Source organism: Pundamilia nyererei, unplaced genomic scaffold (assembly GCF_000239375.1).
Source record: "Pundamilia nyererei isolate P.nyererei 1_Seehausen unplaced genomic scaffold, PunNye1.0 scaffold00027, whole genome shotgun sequence".
Lineage (NCBI taxonomy): Eukaryota > Metazoa > Chordata > Actinopteri > Cichliformes > Cichlidae > Pundamilia > Pundamilia nyererei.
The window spans coordinates 338,327-348,596 of record NW_005187428.1 but is presented as its reverse complement, the minus strand read 5'-3'; the positions used below and the strand labels follow the sequence as shown (position 1 = coordinate 348,596).

At 41.3% G+C, this 10,270-nt stretch overlaps 2 protein-coding genes across 2 annotated transcripts in view; one reads left to right on the top strand and one right to left on the bottom strand.

Moving 5' to 3' along the window:
* The window catches only part of tmem276a (transmembrane protein 276a), a 2,693-nt gene extending 1,242 nt beyond the window's left edge, over nucleotides 1-1,451 (top strand). Inside the window, exons 2-4 of the mRNA XM_005727977.1 lie at nucleotides 83-196; nucleotides 295-432; nucleotides 568-1,451. Coding sequence (XP_005728034.1) covers nucleotides 83-196; nucleotides 295-432; nucleotides 568-815 — 500 coding nt within the window. The 3' untranslated portion in view covers nucleotides 816-1,451. The remainder of the gene's footprint in view (nucleotides 1-82; nucleotides 197-294; nucleotides 433-567) is intronic.
* A 4,503-nt stretch (nucleotides 1,452-5,954) lies between these two features.
* On the bottom strand, nucleotides 5,955-7,222 carry fibina (fin bud initiation factor a). The gene has a single exon (XM_005727974.1). The coding sequence runs from the start codon at nucleotides 7,039-7,041 to the stop codon at nucleotides 6,412-6,414; it is 630 nt and encodes a 209-aa protein (XP_005728031.1). The 5' UTR covers nucleotides 7,042-7,222; the 3' UTR covers nucleotides 5,955-6,411.
* Between the last annotated feature and the right edge of the window lie 3,048 nt (nucleotides 7,223-10,270).

The following is a 10,270-nucleotide window of genomic DNA, read 5'->3' as shown; positions in this document are numbered from 1 at the left end:
CAGGAGCGAGCCTTGTGATATCCTCTTCATCTCGTCTCAGTGCTAATGTGAGACATCCTTTTTGTGTTGTTTACATCCACAGGATTGGTTCCACGCTGCACACCAATAAAATACTACTACTCATCATCAGAGCTCCCCAGAAATCTGCCAATCAATCTGACGAAGACAATAAGGCAGGATGAGTGGCACGCGCTTCGTGAGTTACCTTTTTTTAATCTGATGAATTAATGTAGAAAAACTGAGCACGCCCCCTGACATACACGGTGTTTTCTGCTGTGCCTTTTTTTTTTGCAGATCTCCAGAGGATGACTGCCAGTTTCATAGGAATGGCCATTTCCATCATCATGTTCGGCTGGATCATAGGCGCTCTGGGCTGCTGTCAAGACCACGATCTGATGCAGTATGTCGCCGGACTTCTCTTCCTCATGGGAGGTAAGAAGTTCTTTACATAAATAGCACTGCCCCGACTCACCGCAGAGGGGCGGTGTGGTCTTTATTAACCGTGGCGCATCAAAACGGGGGGATCAAATCGGGTTGCTGACTTGTTTCATCCTCGCTCTCTGGCAGGGACGTGCTGCATAATCTCCCTTTGCACGTGTGTGGCCGGAATCAACTTTGAACTGTCCCGCTATCCGCGCTACATGTTTGGCATACCAGAGGACATCAGTCATGGTTACGGCTGGTCCATGTTTTGTGCGTGGGGTGGACTGGGCCTCACGTTGCTGGCTGGCTTCCTGTGCACACTCGCTCCCTCCCTCTACCCCCCACAGGCCAGTGCGGTGCACAAGCCCAGACAGGAGAACGGCTGTGTGTGACAGGCCGCGGGCATACCAAACAGACACCTGTCTCATCTGTGAAACAGTGACGAGCCCTGTTCCAGAGACAGCTTCACCCAGGGACTCAGAGAGAAGAGAAAGCCTTCACTTAGCCAGGCACAGAGAAAGCATGGGACACTTGCTCGCACTCACATGGGAAATGATAAAGAGGTGACATTTGACTGAAGACGGTTTCAGTTCCTCTGGTGCTTTTTGATTTTTTTCTTCTGTCCCTCTTTATGAATAAACTGTTGAGTGTCATTGCTTGCTCTTCAAGAGGAGAATATAACAATTTCTTCTTGTAAAATCTGCTAGTTTGAGAAGAAAAACAGAATAAAAAAGAGAAAAAGATGCACTGGCAGGAGGTCAATAGCACAACTTTCAAATGGGAACTGAAGATCAAACCATGGACTTGTAATTCACATTTCAAAGGGCAACTGTGTATCATTATGTACCCATTCAAAACAAGATATGTACATGTACTTTATGAATTGTATGTATGCAGATGCATTTGTGTTTATTCAAGGAAAAAAAAAAAGAGCATTAGACCAAACTGTGTTTGAGGGAAGTGTTTTGTTGTTCTTGAGGTCTTACCCCTGTCGGAATATTTTTGAAAAATAAAAGAGCCATGCAAAAGTATTTTTTTCCCTCCCCCCTCATGTAATGCACTGAACAGACATCATATAAAAAGAAACAAAAGCAAAAAAAACCTTTGTGGTTGTCTTATGTCTTAACATGTGTTCACTGTTATGCCAGCAGGCAGAAGAGGCCTGCTAACCGAGTCAAGGCGTTTACAGCATTGTTTTAAAACTGCAGCTGAATTTATTTCTCTTGGTGTTACGAGGAGCTGCTTGCAGGCCACCGTTTTATGCAACCACTTCTAAATGCTTAAATGTGCAAATGTCAGTGGCCAAAATGTGCGTCAGTGACCAAAACTGAGTGACAAAACTGACAGAAATAAATCAGTCCAAATTTAATAGAACATGAAAGTGAAGTAATTTTTTTTCCGCCTGCACGCTTCAGTGGAAATTCAATCTATGTTTATAAACAGCAGGGCCACATAAAATGAGGAATGTCCGGATATCTTCATCCAAAGCTCTCGGATCACAACATGCTGACAATTCACAGATTAACACACTGATGTTGCTGATAATTTTTCAAGGTTTTTTTTTTTTCATGCGTACTAGTTTTAAGAAAAAAATTAATCGTTCTGACAGCTAATTCAAATATTGGCTTCACTCATTTCCTGAACTTTTGCTGCTCATCGGTGCTATTCTGTTGCTCAGATTGTGGCAATCTTCATCTGCAGTCTTCAAATAAATCCCTGTTGTTGATTAGGCACAGTGTTTGTTTACTTAAGTCACTGGAGATTTAAGTAAATAGACACTCTCCATCATAAATGAACAAAATATATTCAGTGATAAAATCATTTGCCAGAGGATGCACAGACTCTCTTAGTGGACCGTTAATTCATTGCAAAGAGCTCCTTTTTATTCCGTTAACAGCCCCTGGAAACATGAAAACATTTTTCATGTAAATAAACAGTAGTCCTCTGTTGTAAATGTATCTAACTGTTCAAACGAATTGTGAAGACTGGTTTGTTTTGCAGTGTTACAGTGTCTGGTATCAATGATACAAAGGACTGTGTGGTTAATGAGGAGGAATCATACATGTCCTACATGTGCCCACATCATTAAAAAGTCATCCGGTGCTGTAGGTGGTCTAATTATGCTACATACCCATGGCTTGTTGGCCAAAGTGCATTCAATTGCTTGAACTTTAAGTATGCTTTGCATTAAAAACCCCAACCCCAACAGTGACTAATACCATGTCAGATAAGTGGAGTAAAAAGCGTGTATGCTTTTCTCTATATAAGGTCAAATGGGACTCTGTGGAGTCTTGTGAAAAGAAAAGCTAAATGCAGTCCATGATTCAGTAGCTTGTAGCCAACTTTTCTTTACAGCGTGGCTTCAGTTCACTGAGGGACTCATTTATGCACAGCTCTCTTAAGGTCCTATCACAGCATTTCAAACAGGTTGAGGTCTGGACTTTGGGCCATTGCAACATCTTTGTTCAGCCATTCTGTTGAAGATTTGCTGCTGCGTTTGGGATCATCGACCTGTTACATAATGCAGTTTTACACCAAGCTTTAACTGTCAGACAGATGGCTTCACATTTGACTATACAGAAGAGTTCATTGTCGACTCATGACTGCAAAACAAGCCTAAATCATCACTTTTCCACCACCGTGCTTGACAGTTAGTATTAAGTGTTCGCTCCAGGATGAGTGCTGTGTATTATGGCCAAGCATTTCCACTTTGGTCCTGTCTGTCCAAAGGAAATTGTTCCAGAAGCCTTTTGTTTTGTTCAGATGCAGTTTTGCAATCCAAAGCTGTGCCGTCATGTTTTTTTCAGAGAGAAGAGGCTTTCTCCTGGCAACCATTCCAAACAAACCACATTTGTTTTCCTGATTGTGATATTCATGAACTTTTGCATTTAACATGCTAACTGAGGCCTGCAGAGTCTGAGATGTACCTCTTGTTTTGTTTTTGGCAGTTTCTCCGATCATTGCACAGTCTGAGCTTGAAGTGTCTTGAAAGCTTTCCACGTGTGAATAATCTTCCTCACTGCACAATGATGAACTTCAAATTGTTTGGAAATGGCCTCATAACTCATCTCAAATTGATGGGCAGGAACAGTTCTTGGTATTCCATTAACACCCACCTGAATGCTGCAGACATCGAACTGCCAAAACATCTGGTTTTACAAGGGTGCTCACACATACAGATGATTAATTAATCAAGTGTAATCAAGTAATTAGTAGCACCTCACTGTGCCTTACTCTTTGAATTTCAGTGGAAGCAGTAAGAGTGTACTTAGTTTTCCATATGCTGAAAGTAGCAAGGACTATTTACTAAAGTACAGTTTGAAGGCCATTGTACTTAAATGTTGGTATTTTATTCTGGTTTATACTAAAATATATTTTTGAAAAAAATATTGTACTTTCCATTTCTCATCAATTAAGTAATGACTTTACAAATATAAAAACATAAGACAGACTGATATACATAAATAGTTATAGTTGATCACCAGCTACTATAGAGTAAGGAATCAACTTTTCCACTTACAGCAAAGTAATGCTTTTTCATTGCAATTAAGCAGTGAAAGAGGTCATCCGTCCCTTCCGAATGGGCTATTCTGCATTTTGTTTTCTTTAACAATACTTCCTATACTAAAGTTAATTTTAAATGTAGGATTTTTGCTTACATCTCTGCATACCACACTGGTATAAGTGTTTATTTTTTTTACTGAAGTTAAAGCTCTCACTTCTTTTCGTCTTTGACTTAGTTATGTTGTCTTGTTACATCAGCAACATTTGTTAAGGATGTAAATTAATTCTGCTCCTGAGTATGTGAAAGGGGGGGGGGGGTTGGCCTTCAACACAGCAATCTGAAAAAAAGTCTTATCTCAAGGTTCACTTTCCTGCTCTTTCAAGAGCTTTCATGGTCTTTAGCAGAAGGCAGACTTTGCTCAGTGGGAAATTTCTCTGTTGTCATGGAGCTGGTCCACTGAGATGTGTTAAAAAACTTGAGATGTTAAACAGTATCTCTATTTTTATTGAACAAGAGCTCCTTAAAAGAGCGTCAGATGCAGTTGAATCATATTAAAACTATCAGTCGTTTCATTGCAGTAATAATTACGGTAAGACTAGTAGCAGATGGAGCACTTAACAAATCTCTCCTTTCTAACAATAGCACCCCAGAGGCCTGTCATTTTCGGGTCAGAGTAGTTTCAGGTCGACTCTGGTCTGCATTCTTGACCTTTCTTTCTTTTTCTTAAGGAGAATAAATTCTTCAACAGCATGCTTAACGCTCGGGCAGTCGTGCCTCTAAGCAGCGTGGATCTGAATCTAATCTTGCGGGAAAAAAATATTTTCCTATAGGTGGATTTATATCAGAGCCAAAAAAGACAAATTAACTATGATGGGCAGGTTGCTTATGAGAGGTTTTGCGAATAGCTCCACTTTTACTAACACAGTGGAAATTTTGTCCAAATATTTTAATCAAATCTTGGAGCCCTGTGCTGTGCCCCTGGAAATTAAGAGCTGTATAGACATATAGGGTTTCTCAGGAGCTCCTGCAGCTCTGGGTTTTTGCTGTGCTGGTCTGCACTGTGCTAAGAAAGAAAGAGCTGTTTTTTTAAAAAGGGGTCCCTCAGGGGAAGCTGGACTGTGAGGAAAACCAGACAGAGGAAATCACACCCAGTTGCGCCCATTGCAGCCCATCTGGCTCACTCACATCTGCATAGACATTATCTCTGTTAACAAAAAAAGTAAGAAAGAAAAAAAGTGGGCATGCTTGTAGCTGTTACTTTGTGGTTGTTGCAGACGTTGGCTGGAATAAGAACATTTTACGGTAGTCAGAGAAAGAAAATACAGAGATTACCACCAAAGGCATTTGTGATATTAAATCCAAGGCACTTCAAATGAAGACTGCCTAACAGATGTGTTTATGTGTGACCCTGTTAGCCAGGGTTAATGCTTATTTTGGAAATTCAAAACAATTTCCCATCCATAAACAGTGTCTCTGAAATAAACTCAAGAGCAAAACAGGGCTTTTTTTATAGGCATATAAACAACTTGCCAGTTAAAAGCCTATTTTTAGTAAAAATGACATAATCCAAAACAGCTCAGAGTTTAAACACAGTAACATCTCATGTCAACCTCGAACTGCGTGGATTATGACAGACAAAAGACTAGATAATGATGACAGTGACGGCCTTTGAAGAAGCATATTTCATACTCGAGCAGATTACTTCCAGATGGAAGTGGGAGGCAGTGACAGACTTCAGACGCCAATTAACCACGGCCACTTGAAGGGACAGTCGAGCCTGCCATTTGTAGTGCCAACAGCAAACACGGTGATGTCAAGACATGAGGGAGGAGGAGGGTCACATGAAAGTGATGAAAGTGAAAAAAAAAATTACAATTTCAAAGATTTCGAGTTCTTATTGCACATCGCAAATTTTAAAGGATGGGAGACGTCTCACATTGAAAAAGAAAATACCTGAAAGTCCTGATGTGGTGAGAAGAATGAAGAACATTTTGTCTTGCTTGAAAGAAAGGGAGAAATATCAGATATTTAATATTTATTTGATCAGTTATGACAACCTAACAGCGTGAACAGCATAGTTAAAATCATACAGAGTTACATATTTTACTGACAATAAATCCATGTTGGGGGAGGGGGGGGGGGGTTGTTTTCACACTCTCTCTTCTGGATAAGATTTCTCCTCTGGGGTGGCACTGAGGGTTCCTTGCAGACATAACTTATGTCCACATTTCTTTGTTCCCTCCTGATTCAGAGGAATGTGCTAATATTTCTGTTAGAGCTCCTTCAGTGACACAGCTCCAAGGAATGGGAACAACCAAAGGTCAGAGAAGTTCAAATGCTTAAGAAGGATATTCATAAGCCACAATAAACTTTCCAGTTGGTTAATGAACTGGAGCGTCCTCGCTCTTTCTTTTTCCTCAGTCTCTCGCTCTCTCTTTCATACACACATACACAAACACACACTTAAAGCTCCCACAGCCCCACTAAGAACCAGCATTAAGATACTCAGTCTTTAGGCGGCTCAGCCTGGTACCGTGACTGCGAATGATGAGAGACAGCAGCTCATGTTTATCTTTCAGGGCCAGCGAGATGTCGGTGGTTTCCTTCAGTGCGTCCCTAACGTCACCCACTTGCTTCACCACATGCCCGTTCAGCTGTTGCTCTTCCCTTAGCTCAGTCTCTTGACTTTGTTTAAACTTCACCTCCAGCTCCACCAGGGACTTGTCCACGTTTGAAAAAGCCTCGCCGATCTGGGAGATCTCCCGCCGGAGGAACTTTCCGTAGCTGTCCTCTCCGTCCAGATCCTGGGCCACAGTCCGGCCGATGCCCTCGAGCAGGCGCGCCGAGTCCTCCGCCTGCAGCTTCGTGAGGACGAAGTCCTCCCTCACCACAGAGTCACTGTCCTCTAAGGCCGCGCATGGATACACATCTGAAAATTTAAACAGCATCTGGCACTTCTCGGGATCTTCTGTCTCCTCGTAATCTCCATCCGGGACGAAGAAGTGATGGAAAGTGCCATTGGAGATCTCGGGCTGCAGGGGCCCAGTGTAGACTGCCGAGCAAACTGGCAGAGATGTGACGATGATGAGCAGCAGTGGGACGGGATCCATCATGCACCTCCTCTCTCTCTCCAGCGAACAGCATCTGGACTGGCAGCCGGATTCAGCGCGCAGTTTTCATCCCGACTCATATTACACAGTCCCCCGTCACCTAAAAGGCGCAGACTGCCTGTTTTAAGGCAGAAGGGCCCCTCTGCGGTGGCTCCAGGGTCAGGCAAAGCGCGCAGCACCAGTGCAGAGTCATGCGGCTGATCTTTGAGCGTTTGTGTTTCCGACCGCAGAATTTTAAGGCATGGTTCACAGCAGAAAAATATCTTTGGGTGGAAAATAAGCATTCCGTCAGTCATATCTAGAATAAGTGGTTTTTCTACAGCGTGTTTTGTGCATTATGCTCTATGATTTACAAATATAACCTCGTATTTAACAGTTATTTGCAATCGATCATGTATCAGCAGTCTGGTTTCCCCCCCTTTTGTTACAATCAGAAACCTTGCTAGACACTTTTCTGGGCATATTTGCACTTTTAGGAAGAACATTTGCACACTGAGAAGCATAAACTTACACACGAGAACCATTAACCATTTATTGATTTGATATTGATCCTTTTAATGCTCTTCTCTCAGGCCCTTGAGCCGCTACTAAGTGCATAGTGAACAGACGCTTTAAGATAAAGAGACAGCATTGGCCATAAATGTAAGTGATTGTCATATGATTAGAAAAGGGTGCAGGTATTTATGCAGCTCTTGTGAAGAGCAGTGCTTATTTCAATACAAGTGCATTCCCACTGTTTGCTTTTTGTCTTTTGTGGGGCGTTTTGTGGGCCTGAACATGATTTAAAGGGTCCAGGAAACAACAAGAGCAAGATTTCTGTGGGGAAAGTTGCATGTGATGTTTAGGTGTTTAGCTGGTTTTTACACGGATATAATACAGACACAGTTTTTTGTGGCAGCTGTTGGTAATAAGCCATAACATGCAAAATTGTTACATGTCTTAATTGCCTTTTTGGAAGCACGGAAACATCCATGGCATATAATAAGCAAAGCGTGGCTCACCAGCAAGAGGGTACAAAGTGCTTCCTTCTACATTCACAGTGACACTGTGCTGCTGAGAAATTGTGGGTTTTAGGATTCAGATAGATGTGACTTTGACATTTACTAACTAAAGGCGCTCCTCAATAGAACAAACCTCCTACAGGAGAATAATTTCACACACCACGTGACAAATCCGGTGTCAGAAATATCAAAAGGAAAATGACAAAGAGCCAAATACAGCGATGGAGCATTAGATTTAAATTGGGCGAGCACACTCAAAAAAAATAACTCTTTGAATGAACATAAAAAAATCATGGAAAGAATTTCCACATAATTAAAATTGCTTTATTTTAGCATTATGCAATTCTGTTATTCCAACTTAATGCACTTGATTAATTAATGATGAATCAACTGTTTCACTACATTTGAGTCCAACTTAATTTAATTGAGTTGATCCAACCCATGCAAATTACGTTAGTGTGACAAAAATGCTTAATCGTAATAGAAAGCCATTTATTAATGTGCAAATCCTTTCCATGATTATTTTAAGTTCATTAAATGAGTTATTTTTTGGAGTGTTCAACAGTCTAGGGTCTGGCTAACATAAAATGTTAAGGCATTTATCATAACTTCCACTCCATCCATCCTCTTATCTTTACCAGGGTTGCAGGGAGGTTGGGGCCTATCCCAGATGTGATAGGGTGAGAGTCAGAGTACTGGACAGGTCACCAGTCTATCACAGAGAAACAAACAACCATCTGCACTCATGTTCACAGATATTTTAGAAACGCCAATTAACCTAATCCTAATTACTGCGTGACTTTTAACTGTGGCAGGAAACCAGAGTACCCAGAGAGAACCCACTGCAAACTTGGCCAGATTACAGATTTATACCCAAGACCTTTTTGCTGCGAGGCAACATAGCTGGACTGGCCATCGGGCATGCCTGGCATTTGCCCGGTGGGCCGATGTGATTTTTCGTTTTTATGGGCCGATTTTTGTTTTTCCGTAACGGTATAAACACTGAAAGGTGGTGGACTGGCCAGATGCTGGGAGATGTGTAAAAATAACTCAGTTGTTTGGTGGTGGCTATCGCGGAGCTTCCACAGATTCAGTAACATTAGCAAGTGGTAGAGGCCAGTAGGTGGATGAGAGAAAGGGGAGGCAGGAGGAGGACAGACCCGAGGCGGCCGCCAGTCCGAGTGTCAGGTGAACTGAATTTCAGGTAAGAAGTTATGAAAAGCTTGATCAGCTGTTGTTAGAATTTATTTGATATTAATTTCTAGTATCAACTGATGTTTGCTGGAGCCTCAGCTGTAAAAGCTGCTGGTCATGATATGGTTTGGTTATGTGGTGAGAGGGAAACATGAAGATGCTACCAGGAGATGTCCTTACTGGGTCATCAGAGCTGAACAGGTGATGGAGAAACAGGTTTACCTTTTAGGTGACATGAATGAGTTGAAGGGAAGTTATGAACTGTTTCTGAGAAACAAATAACACCAGGATCCTTTTCTGTGTACCTGACAGCTGGTAACTGTGCAGGGGCGGGTCTAGCAACGTTTGTCCAGGGGGCCAGGTAGGGCATTAACAGGGAAAGGGGGGCACAAAGAAATATTTTTCTTTGTTATGTCATTTAAAAACTTTGAATACATAATTATCTGAATCGTACAACAAAAGTGGTAATCTGACTAAATGTATAGAAATCCATTATTGTTCATAGTAATTTTTTTTAGGGTCCCATCATAATTTCTTCAGAAGTAGCTAAGTACTGTATATGATGCCAGTATTTTCCCACATTTTCTAGATACTGTACCAGTACTGTGTGTAAAATACCATCAAAAAGTCAATTAAGTTTTATTCTTTCTCACCTGTCTTTCTATCTCCTTTCACTTTTTAAAGGTTATGTTAGAAAAGATATTTTGCCCTGCCATGCTGATTATTGATGTGGTAAATGAATAGTTTATGAAAATATCCTTAAATCTGTCATTTATTATTTTTAATATTCACTAATGGTCATGTCTCACCTGTAGTCTTCTCTGTCTTAATTTCAGGTTTCCACCATGTGTTGTAGATAGTTCAGGAGGTTAACTCAACCACCAGTCTTTGGGTTTCTGTACTGTTTAGAATGCCAGCATAGGGAGGATGGTGTATATGTATCAATCTAATAAACTTTAAGTTTATTAGATTGATACATATATGCCAACAAGACAGTGTATATCACTGTGACAACAGCGTTTGTTTTCATTCAAAGG

Coding starts and splice junctions, on each gene's coding strand:
- fibina (XM_005727974.1), bottom strand. CDS start 7,041: ATGATGGATCCCGTCCCACTGCTGCTCATCATCGTCACATCTCTGCCA.